This window comes from Oncorhynchus tshawytscha, linkage group LG19 (assembly GCF_018296145.1).
Source record: "Oncorhynchus tshawytscha isolate Ot180627B linkage group LG19, Otsh_v2.0, whole genome shotgun sequence".
Taxonomy (NCBI): Eukaryota; Metazoa; Chordata; class Actinopteri; order Salmoniformes; family Salmonidae; genus Oncorhynchus; species Oncorhynchus tshawytscha.
In genome coordinates, this window is record NC_056447.1 from 22,615,181 (window position 1) to 22,639,274 (window position 24,094).

General features: G+C 41.5%; 1 protein-coding gene across 1 annotated transcript in view; it reads left to right on the forward strand.

Moving 5' to 3' along the window:
• Positions 1 to 368: 368 nt before the first annotated feature.
• Positions 369 to 24,094, forward strand: part of LOC112218486 (zinc finger protein ZFPM1-like) — an 86,783-nt gene continuing 63,057 nt past the window's right edge. The window contains exon 1 of the mRNA XM_024379323.2: positions 369 to 813. Coding sequence (XP_024235091.2) covers positions 774 to 813 — 40 coding nt within the window. The 5' untranslated portion in view covers positions 369 to 773. The remainder of the gene's footprint in view (positions 814 to 24,094) is intronic.

The following is a 24,094-nucleotide window of genomic DNA, read 5'->3' on the forward strand; positions in this document are numbered from 1 at the left end:
TTTCTCATCAACTTCAATATTATTTATCATAACTGTCTTTTATCTTGTAGGCAAAGTACAAGGGATGGACTATTAGCCTTATAGTTTGTACATTATAAAGATAGGCTACAGATTTGCTGTGAATCATAGGCTACTATTGCCAGATTATGCAATTATAAATGCCAGAATAATTTCAGTTTTTGATAAACCTTCCAGATAAACCTAGATAAGTTAAGATAAACAGTCAAAATAAACGTAATAAATGTATAAAATCTAAGTAGGTATACAATCAAGGATTTGGGGGCCAACTGTTGACGCCCATCATCGAGACGCTATATCTACGTCAGACGCAGGTGGCGTTAGAGGGGTGTGTCATGTCTCCATATCAGCTGTACTGTTTAGTGTCATGCTCGCGCTCCATTGATACTGGCTGCCTGTACTAGAGCGTGGAGCGGACTAGGGAAAAACATAAAGGAAAAACGAAAACAATCAAGCGGCAACATTTAATACAATAATGATAGCGACACAACTGCAGGCACTGGCATCCCTTCGGTGACAGTCAAGACATCACAAGGAAGAGGAGGAAGAGCTAGGAGAAGACCGCACATCTGGGAAGACATTTAAAAGTAACTAAAGCTTACTTGACCACAGGTAGTTATCGCGCGTCAAATAATATCAAAGTGCAGGTCATGCGGATATCTCCGGGTGGAGATCGAGCTGTGTTTCATTGCTAGTAGAGGTCTTCTTGGGAAGAAGATCACTTATTTCCAGCTGAACAAGAACAGGATAAAGCCATGTCCCGAAGAAAGCAGAGCAAACCCCGGCAGATCAAACGTAAGAACAAATAAGTTCACATTTATCTTTAAAGCGGCAATCAGCTGTTGAAACAATAACAAAGCGAGATCCCCGCTACTGTTTCGCTAAACAACAGGGATGGGGCTGGATAAATGTAACCACTCTCAAAGAGCTATGGATGCAAGGAGGGACCATTAGAGTTGTAACCATGTTTTGAGGCTATACAGCATTTGTTTACAAGTACTTTGTTTACAAAAATTGGAATATCTCAAAACCATCTTATATTTTGGGTTCTGATCAAATCGTATTTTATTTGTCACATACACATGGTGTGGCGAAATGCTTGTGTTTCTAGTTCCGACAATGATGTAATAACCAACGAGTAATCTAACATAACAATTTCACAACAACTACCTTATACACACAAGTGTAAAGGGATTAAGAATATGTACATAAAGATATATGAATGAATGATGGTACAGAACGGCATAGGCAAGATGCAGTAGATGATATCGAGTACAGTATATACATATGAGATGAGTAATGTAGGGTATGTAAACATATAAAAGTGGCATTGTTTAAAGTGGCTAGTGATACATGTATTACATAAAGACGGCAAGATGCAGTAGATGGTATAGAGTACAGTATAAACATATGAGATGAGTAATGTAGGTTATGTACAGTGATGGTATGTACAGTGATGGGGTACAAGAGTTGAACTAATCTCATGAGGCATGTATAAGTTATATTCTTCAAGAATCTATGGGTAAATATTGATTTTTAAGTCAACAAAATGTATGTAGCTACTGCAGATTTCCCCTTTAAGTGTCATTGTGCAGTTGTGAGTGTGAAATATACACTTTGACAGGTGTTGACAGGTTTGTGAAATTCAGCAGTGACCAAAATAATATTTCTAGCATTTACCTGCAAACCTAATTTAAAAATGTTATTATGTAACAAAGTATTTTTTAAGGATTTTGTGAAAATGTGCATAGTTTTTTCATTTTGTGTAGGGTAGCCAACAGTTTTACTGATAGCCTAGGCTACTGACACAAACCAATTTAAAATATAGTCAGCTAGCATAACATTGAGCTCGTAGGCTAGCCTACTATTATAAATGCTAAATAGGCCCTACTATAGCATATATATTCAAAATTATTTCAAAATAATGTCATGTTTTATTTTAAATGTGATGTAAAGCACATCTCACTCAGTGGCAAGCAACATCTGCAGGCTCTCCAGCTCAACTCTCCACAGTGAGAGTGTGCAATAAATTATTAAACAATGTGAAACATCATAGAGTGAAAGCTATTATTCATTTAGATCTAGGTTAGGTTACATTTGAAAAATGGTTAATGCGGTCTATCGCAGGAGGTTTAAACGTTGTGTTACCTAATTAGTTAGGGCCATTTAGCCTAACTTGCAGTTTCTCTTTACTTTATTTACAGTTGCTGTAGGCTTAATAAAAAGTTGAATTTGCTCTTTTAAAAACGTTTTGTCCATTAGCAACTGAACTGAAACAGTGGTTTCCTGTTTAATTCTGTTGTGGAAACGTCACTGTTCTCTGAAAAAGGCGATGTGAACACAGATATACAGCGATCCGATCTCAGACGAGATAAAGATTAAAATTGGATATTTTTTTATTTGTTTTCTGTCTGAGGCTGCACTGAGGCTGACGTTGCATTTTCCCCAGGCTTTACTGTTCTTTTTCCAGAGATGGGACACCAGATAGCACGCCTAGCTGATCTTGCCTGCTGATAGTGGGTTACAATAGGATATTTTTTAATCTATCCTTTTAACTCCATAATGCATAGGCTTCCATTTAAAATTGTTTTTATTTTGGTCTGGTGCTTGGTCTCCTTGCTTGACAAGTTCTTCCTGTTTACAAATTGTGTGAAGGTTTGCATGATTATGCAGTTAATGAAAATATTAATAATATTTACTCTCTCTCTCACACACACCCTCACTTACTGACTACTGCTGAGAAGTTGTTTTGCTCTGTTGCCATGCGCTGTTTCAGTTCTTCATCCAGAAGAGATGCCTTGGTCTGATAAACACAGTAGCAATATCTTGGAGGTTGAGTTTGGAAGGGCTGCTTAAAAAATAAAGCAGAAAGCGACTATTGAAAAGGAAAGAGAAATCACACAAGGTAACATTAGTATATGTTAGGCACTGTGTTTAAAGTGCTCATAAAAAGCTTCTAGTAAAAGGCACACCATTGGGCGTTCATGCCAATGGCCCAAATCTACTCCAAATAGGATCTGCAACATGCCATCATCAAAGCAGCCACTGGAAAAGGCTACATGATAGTGAGAGGTTTTAAAGTCTTTGACTATAAGTCAAATCTTCTTCATGTTATGCTGTTGATGTTCTGTAGGCTAGCTAGTTGTAATTTAAATAATACAAAAAAAACAATATTTGTTATTTCCTTTTCATAGTGGTCTATCAATAGTGTTCTATCAACTGATCACACATCAGTCTCGCGTGGAATGTGGATATAGTCCAGACCCTGGAAAGGATGTATGCGTCTCAGGGTTGTCATAGCCTTTGTCTTTATCAGTTCTTACACCATCATGCTTCCCCGGCCTCTTGACGGTGCACAGAGAAACAAGTCCCATGATTCTCTTGTGCCTTGGCAGACATTTTAATGGAGGAGGAGTGGTGATAAAGAATTGGGGTTAGATTACGTCCACAATATTGTTCCATAAGCATCACAAGCTTGCTTCTTCGTACCAGCCTGTATTTTATGTTATGGTTATAGCACATTTGCTGGAATGATGGTAACAGCATTTGGAATGATGGTCCAACAACAAATGTTGTGTCCAGCATTACGGAAGCTGAAAGCCTAAATTCAGGTTAGATATTTGTCTGCTTCTTTTGTGCGTCATTTTCCCAACGGTGAAGATCTCTCAAACTGATTATCCATCCCTCCTTGATGGAAAGATATGCATGCAACCCACTGCATCCGGATCCCAGGGCTTTTATTTTGGCGGTTGAGATGGGAGACAGGATAAGCGGGGCGGCGATCGCTCTCCGATATTAAGAGCATGAGACAGATGAAGGCGATTGGGATGGAGCTTGCATTATAATTACATTCGGCTGCTGCATTCTCATCTTTGTTGTGTTTGTGTTGTTGTTTGGGACTAGTTGGGTGTATCTCTAGATACTTTAAAAAGTGGGAGAAGAGGATAAGACCAGAAACAGGGATGGCAGGTCTGATAAGGCAACAACAAAAAGAGCCTGGAATACAGACATGGTAGATGGATGTATTGTAGGTTTAAAAGCAGGCAGCTTCCCCTCTGAGATGTGCAGGGCTGATAAGGCCGCCTGCTGATCACTGGTAGATAAGCTCAGGCAGATCCACAGATACAGCTGCAACTCTCTCTGCAGCTCTGCCCTCATGACATCACGGATAAAGCTCAGAGGTCACCATGAATAATGCATGGCCTCCTATAGAAACCATGATGTCATGTCTATAGGTTCAGCCACCTCTGAATTACCCATTGACCTTATCTCTTCAGACCATGGATGTTTATTTATGCATCAACTTTTTAATTTAGATTTTATATTTGTAACATTTGTATGGATGATTGTAACCCTTTTCTATATTATCTGACATATACTTTTAACTTTCTGGTTCACATGACAGTTTCATAGTTATACAATTGAAACATTGATCCAATCTTCCCAAGCCAGTACCAAAGAAAACCACTGTGTCAGACAAACACACACACTCATAAACCCATATGCCCATATATACACACAGTGCCTTGGTGGCTTTCTCTTGTGTGTTTTTCCTTATTTGTTCTGCTTTTAGCTCGATGTGAACTTTTGATAAGCCCTGGGGGCCGATCTCCGGTGCAGATAGAGATTGCCAAGTATGATTAGAGTTGTTATCAGCACAGAGCAGGCAGGAGCTAAGACTCCACTGCAATAGCAAAGCGACACGTAGGAGCAGCAAGGCCTGGACCCTGGCAATCAGTTCCACCGTTAATGTGATTAATGTTGTTGTATAATTAGATGATAGGTGTGAATGCATTTCTCTCCCTCCCTCTTTCAACCTCATCTTTTTCCCCGCCCCATTTTTTTTCCTAACAAGCATTGTAGTTGATTAATTTAATTAAAACTAATACCACATATTACTCAGTGTAGATTCCATGTAAGATACCATTGAGATGCAGGGAAATTTGTGTTCATCGATGATTATCTTGAATGTGTTTTTTTTTTTTTTGGTGAAAAATGAGGAGCATAACTTGATACTGCTAAAAAGGGGGGGAAATGAGAGAAAAGTACAGCATCAGCATAATGCTTAAAGTGGTTGATTTTTCTACATATTAGATGACCGATTAAGTTGTAATTGAGATGGTTTTAAATAGTATGTTCAGTTTGAGAACATTATTTTTAGGGATTTGCTCATTTTGTTGGTGGAGTGTTGTGTGTATCAGTTTATTTTGCACTTACGTTATGGTCTATAGAGCTGATGACTGTGAACAGTGTTATTGGAATGGGTGAGTGGCCTGTTAGTGGAGGGAAGTTGGCAGGTTTACAGAGGAAATGTTGCCTGTTTGGTGTGTGGATGAGTTATTACACCTTCCTGCTATTTACTCTGGGGACCGTGTAGCGTGAATTGTGATGCTCTGCTCTTTGGCCCCCCTGGAGCCATTGTAAACGGTTTCACCTCTGACCTCTGAGGCAAGAACCGCCTATAAAGAGAGAATACTTACTTAAAGGCCCAGTGCAGTCAAAAAATAGATTTTTCTGTGTTTTTATAATATATATATATATAAAATATAATATATAATATATATATTACATACAGTACCAGTCAAAAGTTTGGATACACCTACTCATTCAAGGGTTTTTCTTTATTTTTACTATTTTCTACATTGTAAAATAATAGTAAAGACATCAAAACTATGAAATAACACATATGGAATCATGTAGTAACCAGAAAAGTGTTAAATGAATCAAAATATATTTTAGATTCTTTAAGGTACCCACCATTTGCCTTGATGATAGCTTTGCACACTCTTGGCATTCTTTCAACCAGCTTCATGAGGTAGTCATCTGGAATGCATTTTAATGAACAGCTTTCTTGAAAAGTTAATTTGTGGAATTTCTTTCCTCCTTAATGCGATTGAGCCAATCAATTGTGTTGTGACAAAGTAGGGGTGGTATACAGAAGATAGTCTTATCTGGTAAAAGACCAAGTCCATATTATGTCTAGAACAGCTCAAAAAAGCAAAGAGAAATGACAGTCCTTCATTACTTTAAGACACGAAGATCAGTCAATCAGGAAAACTCATCCCAAACCATCTCAATTGGGTTGAGCTCGATCAAGTCATCTGATGCAGCACTCCATCACTCTCCTTCTTGGTCAAATAGCCCTTACACAGCCTGGAGGTGTGTTGTGTCATTGTCCTGTTGAAAAACAAATGATAGTCCCGCTAAGCGCAAACCAAATGGGATGGCGTATCGCTGAAGAATGCTGTGGTTGTGAATAGGGATGCACGATATATCGGTGAACATATGGGAATCGGATGATTATTAGCTAAAAATGCCAACATCGGTATCGGCCCGATGTCTAGTTTAATGCCGATGTGCAAAACTGATGTCAAAGCTGACGTGAATACCTATATAATGTAGATACATGACGTAATGATGCCACATAAAATTTTGCGCTACAAGTGCAACACAGCATTCCTAACCTAGCCCACAATATCTTTTGTGTGGATCGAGCAGTTAACAAGTCGAGCAGTCATTTGAAAGAGTAAGAACATTTCAGTGAGACAATTCAAAGGCAAAATCCATTAAAGCCAAGATAATAGAATTAATTGCCCTTGACAATAAACTGTTTTCTGTCGTGGGTGATGTTGGCTTTCGCCGACTGGTCAAGCACTGGTACAGACTACCAAGTGCGCTGTTTTTCAGATGTTGCCCTACCGGAGTTACTGCTATTAACTTCACGACATGCATACTATAGAACGCCGTTTGGGTCTTTGCGTTTCAAAAAATATACAGTAGCACTGTCAAAGCTGTACAAAAAGTCTGCAAACACCGGCCACGAACGATGTGTTTACAATACCGCATTGGTAATAAAGCATAATTTGTTCGACCGCACCTTCTGGGGTAGCTAGCTTTAGCTTCGTACCTAGCTAGCACCAATACAAACAGCCTGAAAACAGTAGAAACTGCAGTAATTTTCATTAATCTTAGCAATGATTTAGGAATCCTTGTGAGTAAGTATTAGCTAGGTTGCCACTTGTTGTTCACCAATTGAAATTAAACGTCAGTTCATGAAAATAAATAGCTATCCAGCTACTTAACCCTGTTTCCCAAAGCTAACGTTATAAACAGCTGGCTAGTGAGGCTCGACCGGACCAGGTTATGTGTTGTGAAGCTAGCAACAATAAGGATTAGGCACAATAGTGGAATTTGCAGTTTTCCTTCAAAATAAAAGTATGTAATTGACAGTGATGCAAATGAATACAAATAGTAGAATTATGCAATACTTTTATTTTGAAGGCTAACCGCAAAGCCCACTATTATGGCTAATCCTTATTATGGCTAGCTTCACATAGATGGGTCCGACCACCATTAATCAAATAAGAACTGTCTTATAAATTGAGGTTATTTTAGACGATGACACCGAGCTATATAGTTGGCTAGCTAACTAGAGCTACTGAAACAGATTGTCGTTTTGCTATGTTTTTGGGGAAGAACATTGTTTACATCCATGAGCTCGCTAACTAGCTTTTTTTATGACCAGCACTGTAGGTGCGCGAGACAACTTTACCAGCATCATAGCATACATATCGATGGATCGTTGTGACATATGAAATAGGAGTGATTTTGTAATAACTACGTAAAAAAATGTGTGAACGAGTTAAATTATTATGTGACGTGCAGTCATATTCTGATCCTGATTGTTCAACAAGCTTATTTGACACGTCAAATAGTATTACTTGACACATATATTTTTTGACACGCAAAGACCCAAGCGGTGTTCCATAGAAATCCTGGTTGAGAATGAAACGACTGAATGATACAGTGATACAATGATACAGCATAGCAAGTAAGTGAAATAAATAGTTTTTGATTATGTTTTACTGGTAATGGGGACATAAGTAAATGCCAACCAAATTTTTGGGGGGTCTGTGTGTGTGTGTGTGAACTTTATTTAACTAGGCAAGTCAGTTGAGAACAAATTCTTATTTACCCCGGCCAAACCCAGACGACGCTGAGCCAATTGTGCGCCAATCACTGCCAGATGTGAGACAGACTGGATTTGAACCAGGGACTGTAGTGACGCCTCTTGCACTGAGATGCGGTGCCTTAGACCGCTGCGTCCATGTGTGTTAACTATTTAACTGTACTAGAATGCTTCAAAGGCCACTAAAATTTGAAACATTGGTTATCGGTATCGGTGTCTTTTTTTTTTTGGCAAGGAAAATATCAAGTATCGGCCAAAAATATCATATCGGTGCATCCCTCGAGATGTCTGTTACATGAACTCCGTGAAGCATTTATTTGGGCCGCAATCTCTGAGGCTGGTAACTCTAATGAACTTATCTTCTGCAGCAGAGGTAACTCTTTGTCTTCCTTTCCTGTGCCGGTCCTCATGCTAGCCAGTTTCATCATAGCGCTTGATGGTTTGTGCAACTGTACTTGAAGTAACTTTGAAAGTTCTTGAAATGTTCCTGATTGACTGACCTTAGTAATGATGGACTGTTGTTTCGCTTTGCTTATTTGAGCTGTTCTTTCCATAATATGGACTTGGTCTTTTACCATTTATTTTTTGTTTACCACCACTACCTTGTCAGAACACAATCGATTGGCTCGAATGCATTAAGAAGGAAAGAAATTCCACAAATTAACTTTTTTTTATCTCATGAAGCTGGTTGAGAGAATGCCAATAATGTGCAAAGCTGTCGTCAAGGCAAAGGGTGGCTACTTTGAAGAATCTCAAATCTAAAATATATTTTGATTTATTTAACACTTTTTTTGGTTACTACATGATTCCATATGTGTTAGTTTTGATGTCTTCAGTATTATCCTACAGTGTAGTAAAAATAAAGGTGTGTCCAAACTTTTGACTGGTACTCTGTGATATAATATATATATATACAGTGGGGCAAAAAAGTATTTAGTCAGCCACCAATTGTGCAAGTTCTCCCACTTAAAAAGATGAGAGAGGCCTGTAATTTTCATCATAGGTACACTTCAACTATGACTGACAAAATGAGGGAATAAAATCCAGCAAATCACATTGTAGGATTTTTAATGAATTTATTTGCAAATTATGGTGAAAAATAAGTATTTGGTCAATAACAAAAGTTTCTCAATACTTTGGTATATACCCTTTGTTGGCAATGACAGAGGTCAAATGTTTTCTGTAAGTCTTCACAAGGTTTTCACACACTGTTGCTGGTATTTTGGCCCATTCCTCCATGCAGATCTCCTCTAGAACAGTGATGTTTTGGGGCTGTTGCTGGGCAACACGGACTTTCAACTCCCTCCAAAGATTTTCTATGGGGTTGAGATCTGGAGACTGGCTAGGCCACTCCAGGACCTTGAAATGCTTCTTACGAAGCCACTCCTTCTTTGCCCGGGCAGTGTGTTTGGGATCATTGTCATGCTGAAAGACCCAGCCACGTTTCATCTTCAATGCCCTTGCTGATGGAAGGCGGTTTTCACTCAAAATCTCACGATACATGGCCCCATTCATTCTTTCCTTTACACGGATCAGTCGTCCTGGTCCCTTTGCAGAAAAACAGCCCCAAAGCATGATGTTTCCACCCCCATGCTTCAGAGTAGGTATGGTGTTCTCTGGATACAACTCAGCATTCTTTGTCCTCCAAACACGACGAGTTGAGTTTTTACCAAAAAGTTATATTTTGGTTTCATCTGACCATATGACATTCTCCCAAACTTCTTCTGGATCATCCAAATGCTCTCTATCAAACTTCAGACGGGCCTGGACATGTACGGGCTTAAGCAGGGGGACACGTCTGGCACTGCAGGATTTGAGTCCCTGGCGGCGTAGTGTGTTACTGATGGTAGGCTTTGTTACTTTGGTCCCAGCTCTCTGCAGGTCATTCACTAGGTCCCCCTGCGTGGTTCTGGGATTTTTGCTCACCGTTCTTGTGATCATCTTGACCCCACGGGGTGAGATCTTGCGTGTGGATTATCAGTGGTCTTGTATGTCTTCCATTTCCTAATAATTGCTCCCACAGTTGATTTCTTCAAACCAAGCTGCTTAATGAACTATTACAGATTCAGTCTTCCCAGCCTGGTGCAGGTCTACAATTTTGTTTCTGGTGTCCTTTGACAGCTCTTTGGTCTTGGCCATAGTGGAGTTTGGAGTGTGACTGTTTGAGGTTGTGGACAGGTGTCTTTTATACTGATAACAAGTTCAAACAGGTGCCATTTAATACAGGTAATGAGTTGAGGACAGAGGAGCCTCTTAAAGAAGAAGTTACAGGTCTGTGAGAGCCAGAAATCTTGCTTGTTTGTAGGTGACCAAATACTTATACTTATTTTCCACCATAATTTGCAAATAAATTCATACAATGTGATTTTCTGGATTCTTTTTTCTCATTTTGTCTGTAATAGTTGAAGTGTACCTATGATGAAGGCCTCTCTCATCTTTTTAAATGGGAGAACTTGAACAATTGGTGGCTGACTAAATACATTTTTGCCCCACTGTGTGTGTGTGTATATATATATATATATATATATAAGTTAAAGTTTTGAACAATTACATTTCTTACAAATTTGAGAGAGACAACCTTAGAGAGGAATGCTATTTATGTTACACTGCAGCTCTTCCAAGTCAAAGTAAGCTTTCGGTTTTATTAAATTATTGCCACCGGTGCTCACTGGTGTAAAGGCTAAACTTGTTACTGTACTGTGTGATTATACACATGGATTGTCGGTTTACTTACTCCCTTTAATTCTAGTAGCTATCTTGACTATGGCATTGGCTAATATGGTTTCAATGATGTAGGCTGCGTAGTGGTTAATGTTAGCAGTTATGGTATGAAGGTTTGGCTTTTAGAGGTTATCAGGGGTGTATTAATTCAGCCGATTCTGTTGCAAAACTTTTTTTTAAACGGAAAGAAACGGGGATGGACCTACCTGAATTTGTCCAATAGAAACTGTAGTTTTTGTTCCATTTTGCAACTGTTTGGACTAATAACTACACCCGAGATCACCTTGATGCAGCAAGAGTGTGCAAGCCAGCAGCATACCACCCTGCATCCCACTGCTGGCTTACTTCTGAAGCTAAGCAGGGTTGGTCCTGGTCAGTCTCTAGATGGGAGAACAGATGCTGCTGGAAGTGGTGTTGGAGAGCCAGTAAGAGGCACCCTTTCTTCGGGTGAAAAAAAAAATATCCCAATGCTTCAGGGCAGTGATTGGAGACGTTGCCCTCTAGGGTGCCGTCTTTCAGATGGGACGTTAATCGGGTGTTCTGACTCTGTGGTCACTAAAGAGCCCATGGCACTTATCGTAAGAGTAGGGGTGTTAACCCCGTTGTCCTGGCTAAATTCCCAATCTGGACTTCATACCATCATGGCCACCTAATCATCCCCAACTTACAATTGGCTCATTCATCCCCCCTCCTGTCTCCTGTAACTATTCCCCAGGTCGTTGCTGTAAATGAGAATGTGTTCTGAGTCAATTTACCTGGTAAAATAAGGGAAAAATAAAACATCAAATGCATTATTGAATGTGTCGCTATCCATGTTTCCATCCAACCATTTCATGCGGATGTCAAGACCGGGTTGATGGAAACATGAAATGCCAGCAGACAATTTGTTGGTTCGACATTGTGGGATCTTTTTATGTCGGTAAAATAATTATGTGAGAAATGGTTAGGTGATTGATTGAAGTACTATGTACATGAAGTTAAGGGGTGAAAAGCAGAAAGTCCAGGTAGCTGTTTAATTAACTGTTAAGAAGCCTTATGGCTTTGGGGTAGAAGCTGGTCTCAGACTTGGTGGTCCGGTACTGCTTGTCATGTGGTAGCAGAGACAATAGATTGACTTGGGTGGTTGGAGTCTGACAATTTTTAGGGCCTTCCTCTGACATGGCCTGGTATAGAGGTCCTGAATGGCAGGGAGCTTGGCCCCAGTGATGTACTGAGCCGTATGCAAGATGTTCTCAATGGTGCAACTGTATAACTTTTTGAGGATCTGAGGGCCCATGCCAAATCGTTGTTGAGCCCTCTTCACGACTGTGTTGGTGTGTTTGGACCATGATAGGTCCTTGGTGATTGGACACTGAGGAACTTGACCCTCCCGACCGTCTCCACTAAAGCCCCCTCGATATGAATGGGGGCGTGCGCCACAATCAGCTCCTTTGTCTTGCCTACTTTGAGGGAGAGGTTGTCCTGGCAACGCACTGCAAGGTCTCTGACCTCCTCGCTATAGGCTGTCTCGTCGTCGTTGGTGATCAGGCCTTCCACCATTGTGTTGTGAGCTAACTTAATGATGTTGTTGGAGTCGTGTGCAGCAACGTAGTCGTGGAGGAACAGGCAGTACAGGAGGGGGCTAAGCACAGACCCCTGAGGGGCCCCTGTGTTGAGGGTCAGCGTGGCAGATGTGTTGTTGTCTACCCTCACAACCTGGGGGCGTCCCATCAAAGTCCAGTATACAATTGAAGAGGGAGGTGTTTAATCCCAGGGTCCTTAACTTAGTGATGAGCTTGGAGGGCAGTATGGTGTTGAACGCTGAGCTGTAGTCAACAGCATTCTCACGTTGGTGTTCCGTTTGTCCAGGTGGGAAAGGGCAATGTGGTGCCCAATAGAGATTTTGTGATCTGTTGGAGTTGGTCCAGGGTGTCGGAATGATGGTGTTGATGTGAGCCATTGTGAGCCTTTCAAAGCATTTCATGGCTACAGATGTGAGTGATAAAATAGACATTTAGAAAGGTTACCTTGTCGTTCTTGGGCACAGGGTGTTCTGCTTGAAACTTGGGTATTACAGACAGGGTCAGGAAGAGGTTAAAAATGTCAGTGAAGACACTTGCTAACTGGTAAGCGCATGCTCCGAGTACGCATCCTGGTATTTCATCTGGCCCTGCGGACTTGTGAATGTTGCCCTGTTTAAAGTTCTTACTCGCATCAGCTACCGAGAGCGTGATCACACCGTCGTCCGGTACAGCTGGTGCTCTCATGCATACTTCGGTGTTGCTAGCCTCGAAGCGAGCATAGAAGGTGTTATGTAGCTTGTCTGGTAGGCTCGGCGCCACTGGACAGCTCGGCTGGGTTTTCCTTTGTATTCCGTGATAGTTTGCAAGTTCTGCAACATTTGACGAGCGTCAGTGCCGGTGTAGTAGCATTCAATTTTGGTCCTGTCTTGACACTTTGCCTGTGATGGTTCGTCGGAGGGTGTAGCGGTATTTCTTAAAACGTCACACACGCATACATTTACGTTCCTTCACACTCTTCACATAAGCTGCTGCTACTCTGTTTATCTATGCATAGTCACTTTACCTCTACCTGCATGTTAATAATACCTCAATTACTTCGACTAACCTGTACCCCGGCACATTGACTCGGTACCCCTTGTATATAGCCTTTATTGACATTTTATTGTGTTACTGTTTTTCTTTAGTTTATTTAGCACATTTCTTTCTTACATTTTAAAACACTGTGTTGTTGGTCAACTTCTTCGGGATCGATGTCCCATCCAGCATCTTCACAAGGTACTTTGCTGTTGTTCTGGGATTGATTTGCACTTTTCGCACCAAAGTACATTAATCTCTAGGAAATAGAACTCGTCTCCTTCCTGAGCGGTATGACAGCTGCGTGGTCCCATGGTGTTTATACTTGCGTACTATTGTTTGTACAGATGAACATGGTACCTTCAGGCATTTGGAAATTGCTCCCAAGGATGAACCAGACTTGTGGAGGTCCACAATTTTTTTTCTGAGGTCTTGGCTGATTTCTTTTGATTTTTCCCATGATGTCAAGCAAAGAGGCACTGAGTTTGAAGGTGGGCCTTGAAATACATCCATAGGTACACCTCCAATTGCCATAAAAAAGCCAGACTACGGTTTGCAACTGCACATGGGGACAAAGATCGTAGGTTTTGGAGAAATGTCATCTGGTCTGATGAAACAAAATAGAATCGTTATGTTTGGAGAAAAAAGGGGGAGGCTTGCAAGCCGAAGAACACCATCTCAATCGTGGAGCACGGGGGTGGCTGCATCATGTTGTGGGGGTGGTTTGCTGCAAGATGGACTGGTGTACTTCACAAAATAGATGGCATCATGAGGGAGAAATTATGTGTAATTAAAATTACATCTCAAGTCATCAGTCAGGAAGTTAAAGCTTGGTCGCAAATGGGCCTTTCAAATGGACAATGACCCCAAGCATACTTCCAAAGTTGTGGCAAAATGGCTTAACAAAATCAATGTATTTGAGTGGCCATCACAAAGCCCTGACCTCATCCTATTTGGGGGCAGAACTGAAAAGCGTGTGTGAGCAAGGAGGCCTACAAACCTGACTCAGTTACACCAGCCCTGTTAGGAGGAATGGGCCAAAATTCCCCCAACTTATTGTGGGTGAATTTACCCAAAACGTTTGACCGAAGTTAAACAATTGAAAGGCAATGCTACCAAATACTAATTGAGTGTATGTAAACTTCTGACCCACTGGGAATGTGATGAAATAAATAAAAGCTGAAATAAATCATTCTCTCCTATTATTCTGACATTTCACATTCTTAAAATAAAGTGGTGATCCTAACTGACCAAAGACAGTGGATTTTTACTTGGATTAAATGTCAGTAATTGTGAAAAACAGAGTTTTTAAATGTATTTGGCTAAGGTGTATGTACACTTCCGACTTCAACTGTATATGCTAACTCAGAGAGCGTGTTTGTAAGGAAGTGTATAGGAGATGTTGTACCCACTGTGACTTAAAACCTTCCCTAACCAGAAACTGTGGAATGATGGCAGCATTCGTGCATTTGTCAATTGTGAAAAATGGACTTTAAATCTATTTGGCTAATGTGTATGTAAACTTACGACTTAAACTGTCACTGTGGGGACTACGTTGTCAATGCTCTTATTAATGAAGCCATTGACTGAAGTGGTAAACTCCTCAATGCCATCGGATGAATGCCGGAACATACAGGGCATTCGGAAAGTATTTTCACATTTTGTTACAGCCTTATTCTAAAATGTATTAAAAATATATATCTCATCAATCTACACACAATTCCCCATAATGACAATGCAAAAAGCACGTTTTTAGGAATTTTTGCTAATTTATATATATATTTTTGAAATATCACATTTACTTAAGTATTCAGACCCTGTACTCAGTACTTTGTTGAAGCACCATTGGCAGTGGTTACAGCCTCAAGTCTGCATTGGTATGACGCTACAAGCTTGGCACACCTGTATTTGGGGGGTTTCTTCCATTCTCTGCAGATCCTCTCAAGCTCTGTCAGGTTGGATGGGGAGCGTCGCTGCACAGCTATTTTCAGGCCTCCAGAGATGTTTGATTGGGTTCAAGTCCGGGCTCTGGCTGGTCCACTCAAGGACATTCAGAGACTTTTTCCAAAGACACTCCTGCGTTGTCTTGGCTTTGTGTTTAGGGTCAATTGTCCTGTTAGAATGGGTTGAAGGTTCACCTTCCGAGGTCCGCTTAGCATCCACTTCATCGCACCCGTACGTCCTGTTGGAGTTTTTCTTGTAAGCAGGAATTAAGAGGATGGAATTATGGTCAGATTTGCTAAATAGATGGCGAGCGTTGTATGCATCTCTGTGTGTAGAGGTGATCTAGAGTTTTATTTTTTTTGCCTCTATTTGCACAGGAGACATGTTGGTAGAAATTAGGTTTCCCTGCGTTAAGATCCTCAGCCAATAGGAGCGCCACATCTAGTTGAGCATTTTCTTGTTTGCTTATGGCCTTTTACAGCTTGTTGAGTGTGGTCTTAGTGCGAGCATCAGTTTGTGGTGGTAAATAGACGGCTACAAAAAATGTTGATGGAAAGTCTCTTGGTAGATAGTGTGGTCTACACCAGGCCATTCTATTTTCAGTGTGCAGATCCTTGAGGCTTCCTTAATTTTCACGATCATCGTAGTGAGGAGACCAAAGCGCAGCTTGATGTGAATACATACTTTTAATGTAAGACGAATGAATACGAAGTACACTAAACAAACAAACAAAATAACGAAACGAACGTGACCGCTATCAACACTGAGTGCAAACATGCAACATCACATAGACAATCACCCAGAAATTACCCAAGGAATATGGCTGCCTAAATATGGTTCCCAATCAGAGACAACAATAAACAGCTGCCTCTAATTGAGAACCAATCTAGGCAACCATAGACATACAAAACACTAGAGACTAGTAAACAACCCCATAAACATACAAAAACCCTAGACAGGACAGAAACACAACAAACCACCTCTTGTCACACCCTGACCTAACCAAAATAATAAAGAAAACAAAGATAACCAAGTTCAGGGCGTGACATTAATATTACAGATTGTGCACCAATTGTTGTCGACCAAGTGAAACAACACCTCTCCTCAGCTTATCAGACGCAGCTGTTATGTCCTGACAATTTATAGAAAATATATTGTATTTTCCATGTCATTGTTCAGCCACAACTCAGTGAAACATAGTATATTGCAGTTCTTCTGATCACGTTGATAGGATAGTCTTGAATGAAGCTCATCCAGTTTATTTTCCAGTGCTTGCATGTTTCTCAATACAACGGAGGGTAATGGCCACTTATGTACTCGCCGTCGCAGTCTCGTTACATATCTCTCATGCCGACTTCTATAGCTCCGCCTCCTCCGAGTGACAGGGATTTGGGCCTGGTCTGGGATGAGCATTATGTCCTTAGCCTTCAATTTGTTGAAGTAGAAGTCCTCATCCAACCCAAGGTCAGTAATCGCTGTTTTGATGTCCAGAAGCTCTTTTCGGTCATATGAAACGATGGCCAAAACATTATGTACAGCATTGGTTTTGGATCAGAGCACAAAAAACCCCACACAATATAGCACAATTGGTCAGGAGGCCGTAAAATGGCGGCCATCCTCTCCGGCGCCACTATTTCCAATTATATCCATAATCGTCTCATGTAGGTAGCCTACCCGCACTGTATCTGTGAGCTCTTGGCTAGATTGCCAATGCCTAGGCCAGAGTGGGCACATTTGTTGTATACCGCAACAGTTTTTGTGACAAAACCATCAGTAGGGTTGAAAATGCCATGGAAACCTATATAACCTGTGTTTTTCATGCTGATGGGAATTCAGTGGCAAAATATATTTTTATGTGCACTACGTCATCAACACACAGCCTTTCATCTGCAAAATGTCAGTTTGATGTCAACACATCTCTGGTGGGAAAATGTGCATAATGTTTTATTCAGATTTTAGAATATTCACATGAAAATCTGTTGCAAATTAAATGGAAACCTAGCTACTGTCTGTCACCTTGATTACACCAATTAGCAACCTCATGATGGGTATAGAGCAAATATGTGTATCTTGTAGTAGCCTAAACCTATTTATGTTACATTGAGCCGAGTGAATTGAATATGAATGACAGTCATCCAATATGCTGTAATGGAAATAAAGCCATGCCATAAACCTAAACGGCACCGACCGCCACTCATTACCACACTATGAGGTTGGAATAATACTATGAAATTGTGAAAATTATGATAATGCGGTTTGAAAATACGAGCTGAAATGTTATCCTTTTTCATTGGGATGGAGTTTTGGCCTGCCTGGTGACATCACTAATCGGTAAATTAGTTAATAGACCAATAAGAAAGAGTTCCAAACTTCTCTGCTAAAACATAGTGTCTTAATAGGGTGTTAGGCCACCATGAGCAAGAACAGCTTCAATGTATCTTGGCATAGATTCTTCAAGGGTCTGGAACTCTCTTGGCTGGATGCAACACCATTCTTCTAAGAGAAATTCCATCACTTGGTGTTTTGTTGAAGGTGGTGGGAAATGCTGTCTCAGACACCGCTCCCATAATTGTTCAATTGGGTTGAGATCTGGTGACTGAGACTGCTATGGCATATGGTTTATCGTTTTCATGCTCATCAAAGCATTCCGTGACCACTCGTGCCCTGTGGACGGGGGCATTGCCAGGAGGTGTAGCCAAAATAAAGGCCTGCGCAGCATTTTTATACATGACCCTAATCATAATATAATGTTAATTGCTTAATTAGCTCAGGAACCACACGGAACCACACCTGTGTGGAAGCACCTGCTTTCAATATACTTTGTATCTCTCATTTACCCAAGTGTTTCCATTATTTTGGCAGTTACCTGTACCTACAGTAGCCTAATCTTTGTCAAACTATTTACTTTTGCAGTAACTGCTGCTGTGTTTTGTCTTTGGTGTGGTCATATGCCTTCCTGTAGTACAGGTGGACTTTTACCTCCACAACATTAAAGCAAAGAGCCCTTTCCTCAAGTACATAACAGCTGTGTCCCACCTTCCATTCTAAACACTGCTGGTGCTGCTGTCTGTTGTAAGGACCTTTTAATCATGTGTACCTAAACTGTAATTACACTGTACCTGCCTATGTAACAACCAAATGAATACATAGGCGTTAGGGACACATTGCAAAATGAGACCAACAATTCTTTAGTTTTGTGTCCGTTATCCAGTTGATGAGTGATATTTATGTGGGGTATGGTTTGATGCGATGACACTTTTTATTCAGGATATGATTGATGGAGTAAGGTTGTGTGGGTGTTGTATGTTAGATCTTTACATTGATACATTGTCTTGATGCAGAGGTCTGGATAGAGATGGTGTTTCTATGTGTGTCCTGGGTAGCCGTTGGCCACATGGCCATACTCGGGCTGAGTCGGCAGGCAGGCCGCTGGCTGGGGGGTAGTGTGTGACGCTGTTATGACAAGTTCCCCCTAGCGAAGACGATAAGAGAGGCCATTTACTCCTACTGTGTTCAGCGCTCTGTTCGGTTCCGGGGTATAAAAATGCTTGGGCAAACAATCCAGCCTGACCTGCTTTTTATAGCTGGCAGGCAGGTGGAGGGATCGGAGTACAACGGGAACACTACGGTCCTGCCCCCAACCGCTACTGTGATACGGGATGTACACAGAAGTGTGTCTTCTTGACCTGTAGAATATGATATATGTACAGTATGTTGCATGGACTTATGACTCTGCACCCCCACTCAGATCACCCATAACAATCTATATTACACACACACACACACACACACACACACACACACACACACACACACACACACACACACACACACACAGTGTGTATGAGGAGGAAAATAGACGATAAGAACTGCAGGGCGTCAGGGACAAAGGCCCAGAAAGAGGAGATGCTAGACTGCCCCAGGGACCCACCTTAACAGAGGTGGTCTAGACCAGCGGCTCCTCTCACTGTCTGCTCTCATACACTACACTCTGGCCAGATAGGATGTGTCCCATATGGCACCCTTTCCCTGTATAGTGCTCTAGTGGTCAAAAGTAGTGCATTATGTAGGGAAATGGATGCTGTTTGGGATGCAGATACTCTACACTCCCTGGCCAGTAACTCTCCCTGTCCAGTTGAACTGAGGCAGGAACCAGGGATCAGTAACTCCTCTCTCTCTCATGTGTACAGTATGACTCATTCAGGCCAACCCTGTTATTTGTGAGTGGTCTTAGCCTGGTTTGCTTTGCTCTCGTGTAAAACATGTGTGTTCTTGCTCTGTGGCTGATAAGTAACCTGTCAGTCAAAGACAGTTCTCTCGGTGGAGGGGATTTAGATAGTTGCGGGGCCACAGGTAGTATATCACACGTCATTAAGGAGTACTTTTCAGTGTACAGTATGAAATGGGGATGGTTAAGTGATCTAAGATATGCTCTGGAGTACTCAGTAAAACCATAGGGGAATAGGGATCCAATCAGACCCATATATGGGTTAGGTGGTGTCTTTGTCCACCCCACTTACTACTAGCTCTCTCCAAGTCCAGTGACTCTTCACCCCTTCACATTTAGAAGTCTGTCTGTTGTGAGGAGAGATGATGTAGTCCAGACATCATGTTACTAACCACTCCCTTTGTTTTCTTCCAATGCCATGCCAAACTATATCTTATATTTTCCCTTTCTTAGTATCTTATTGATATGTGCACGTAATGAAATACCTTATTGTGCTCAGACGAGATGACGGAATAACATGGCAGATTGAGTCAGACAGTATGACCACAGCTGAAACTCATTTCCTTTATATAGTGTGTAAATGAAGAAGTTGCCTTCTTGACCATCAATGAACAACAAGAGAGTAAAAATGGGGAAGAGGAAGAGCAATCGGGTGGTTTAACGACTTCCGTTGGCAATCAGATGTCGAACATAATTTTCATCCTTTTACTACGTGAACCCACCTACAGTGTCTGTTCGTAGCCAGTGCAACCTGTGTAGACTATATTGATAAGCTAGGGGATTAGGAATGTGCACTTTATCTCATCGTTATGTTTCTACTTGTTTTTCCTGGTATATACAAGGACATTTTGTGATGCCAGTGGGTACTTTCTAAAATAAATTAAAACAATTGGAAAAGGTGCCTAGTAGTTCTTTGTTTTATTGAAACCCAAATAAACAAACACAATTAATTATTAATAGATTATTGTTGTGGAATTACCATGTAAAATGCTAAGTAAATATCTGGTTGTTACTGTAAATTTATGATAATTATTATAATTCCTGTAGTTAGTGTGACCTTGGGCTCCCGAGTGGTGCAGCGGTCTAAGGCATTGCATCTCAGTCACTACAGACCCTGGTTCGATACCAGGCTTGCCTAGTTAGATCATTTTTATTTATCTGTTTTCCAAAACCCTTTATTCTCCTCATTGCTCTCTTTTTCTTCTCTATCTACCAGTCCTACTTTTTTATTCACTCTATCTTTATCCTTCATTCTCTTGCAGAAATCTCTCTCTCTTTCTCTCTAGTCAGACCTCTAGCCTCGCTGAACCAGGTCTTGGCGGTATGATAATGTGGAAAGTTGAACTGGCCCCATTACAGCTTGGCTGATGGCAGTGCCGATAAGGCTGTTGATAATGGGTGCAGATAGGGCTGACACAGCGGTCCAATAGCCAGCCCTCTCTCCCCCATTATCATTCCTGCCCACCGATGGGCTCCCAGAGCGCTATCTGCTCTCCATTTCCACTCCTGCGACAGATAAGAATGGAAATACTGACTTCATAGCTGACTGATTAAAGTGTCTGCCTTTCTTGATAATACACAGATAAATTATGATTTTTTTTCCTCTTTCTCTTCCTCCCTATCACTCTCTCTCTCTATCTCTCTCTCTTTCTCCCTCTATCTAGAAAGGATGGGGTGCGTCAGGGTGAAAAACCTCTCTTTTTAATTTCTCTTTCTTTGTAGGCCTTTTTGAGAGGGAGCAGGGTCGTAGGGAGAGGGGAGGTATAGGGATAGAGTGTATGATAGAATAATTGGGAAAGTTTGAGGGTAGTGTAGTGTGGAGGTCTATTATACATCTAGGTTGCATATGTATACATAATAGGGTCGTGCTGTTTTGGTTGTCCGTGCCATCTATTAGCAGCGAGGCCAGAGGAAACAGTACAGAGCGTGGGCAGCAGCCATATCTACAGCCCAATGAACTCCCATTGGAGTTACAGGCTTTTCCAGGTTGAGTTTTTATCACTGATTGCACCAGTGAGATACCAGGATGATCAGTGATGGATAGACTCCAGCATCCAAATCCTGTAACCCATTTGCTTTTAATCCACATTCCCTATCTTTCCTCTTATTCTTCTCTCTCCCCTTACTCTCTTTCCATCGTTACTCCTGTCGTCTCTCCTCCACTCACCCCTCTCTCCTCTCCTCTGCTCTCTTTCCCTCTCATTAATAGTGTTCCATTAGGAGTGGAATTCCTCAATGCCTCCTCTTCCCATATTGTAATATGATGTCACTCTTCCTGTCTACTGTCTCTCTGTTGTATGTCATAGCTTTGAGTCAGATGAGCTGTTCACGTAGCCTGTAGCACACCTAGACACGAGCTAGACAAGCGCTGATTGCACATGGCAACAACTCACTGGCCTATCCCAGTAGTAAAATGTCCCACCCCTCTCTCTGTCACAGTGGAATCTGTCCCCACAAGCTTGGGCCCTGTTAGAGCCTCAGAACAGGAAGTGGGTGGTTGTCCCCTTTAGAGGTGCAGAGGAACACCTCCCCAAAAGGCCCCCTCCTGACAGAGACAGACCTGTAGCCATTGTGAGAACAGCGGCCTGTAACAACGTGCTGTTTGTTCGGGGCACAGTAACTGACCTTGATAGACTACAGATGTGTTTTTTTCTGTGAGTGAGTCTTGTCTGAAATATTTTTTTTACTCTTCTTTGAAACATGACTTTAGGATAGGGTGAGTCTGTGTCTGCTTCCAAGTGTGTGCTACTCTCCCACTGGTTCAAATGAACTGTCTTTGACTTTTTCCCCATACTCCCCTGTGACCATTTCACCACAGCTATCCCTGCTGCTGAATTATACACATTAACAGGCCTGTTAAAATGTGTACATAAGGTTAATTTGATACCAAAACCTGACTTCATTTTTAAGGGTAATAGTCCTTCTTTTAGGCCATAAAGAATAGAGAGTGGAAGCGGGGGGGGGTGTGATAAAAAGCCTAGATAAGGGAATGACTGTGTTGTGTAGGAGTTGATATCAATGTTATCTATCTCTCTTTTTCACTCTCCTAGCCCTTCTGTTGTTTTTTTACCCCTTATCTCGCTCCACCAAAATGCCAGGAACAAAAAGGAGAAAGAAAGAAATTACCGCATGGATTATTCATGGGGAGGCTGATAAAATGTTGACGCAAAAATTAAGAATATATGTTTTTCTTCCTCTCAGTTATTATTATTATTATTATTTTTAAAAACGTTTTAAAATAAAGGGTTAGTGTTGTGTGGTTGTTTTTGTGTTAGGAGATTGGACCTTGTTTAACCCTTTTCCCCCGCTACGTCTTTCTGCTCAGACCAAAGCCCCCGTCCTCATGATCCACACAGACACATAGAGCGCTGCTTGGCTTAGATAAGGCAGACCTCAATCTGACACTAATAGAGAGGCAGGAACACAGTGGACAGGCCTGTGTTGTCGTAGATGACAGCAGGTCTGGTTATTGTTAGGTTTCTGCTGAGGAGCTCTCCCCTCACAACGAAGAGGGGCAGGCCGTCCCTTTGACCCTGCTTTACATCCTAATCATTAATTGCACCTGTTCTAATACAATAGCTTTAATTCTCAGTACTGATTCTCTGGTATTTAACTAGTCTACTCTGGTTTCCCTTCTGGTCTCAAAATGGCCACCATGTAATACTGATGCAAACCTGAAAAATCTGTTAAGATGCATCCAGAAGGGGAATAAATAAAAATACTGCACAAAAATATAAACACAACATTTAAAGTGTTGGTTCCATGTTTCATGAGCTGCATAAAAGATCCCAGAAAAGCTTATTTTTCTCAAATGTTGTGCACAAATTTGTTTGCATCCCTGTTAGTGAGCGTTTCTCCTTTGCCAAGATAATCCATCCACCTGACAGGTGTGGCACATCAAGAAGCTGATTAAACAGCAGTATCATTACACAGGTGCACCTTGTGCTGGGGACAATAAATGGCCTCTCTGAAATGTGCTGTTTTGTCACACAACACAATTTTAAGGGAGCATGCAATTGACATGCTGACTGCAGGAATGTCCACCAGAGCTGTTGCCAAAGAATTGAATGTTAATTTCTCTACCATAAGCCACCTCCAACGTCGTTTTAGAGAATTTGGTGTTATGTCCAACCGGCCTCACAACCGCAGACCACGTGTAATGACGGCAGCCCGTGACCTCCACATCCAGCTTCTTCACCTGCGGGCTCGTCTGAGACCAGCCTCCCGGACAGCTGATGAAACTGTGGGTTTGCACAACCGAAGAATTTCTGCCCAAACTGTCAGAAACGGTCCCAAGGAAACTTGCTTGTCATCCTCACCAGGTTCTTGACCTGACTGCAGTTTGGCGTCGTAACTGATTTCAGTAGGCAAATGCTCGCCTTCTATGGGCACTGGCACGCTGGAGAAGTTTGCTCTTCACGGATTCCCAGTTTCAACTGTACGGGGTGGATGGCAGACAGCATGTATGGTGTTGTGTGGGCAAGCAATTTGCTGAAGTCAATGTTGTGAACAGAATCCCCCATGGTGACAGCGAGATTATGGTATGGGCAGGCATAAACTACGGACAATCATCGATGGCAATTTGAATGTGCAGAGATACCATGACGAGATCCTGAGGCTCATTGTCTTACCATTAAT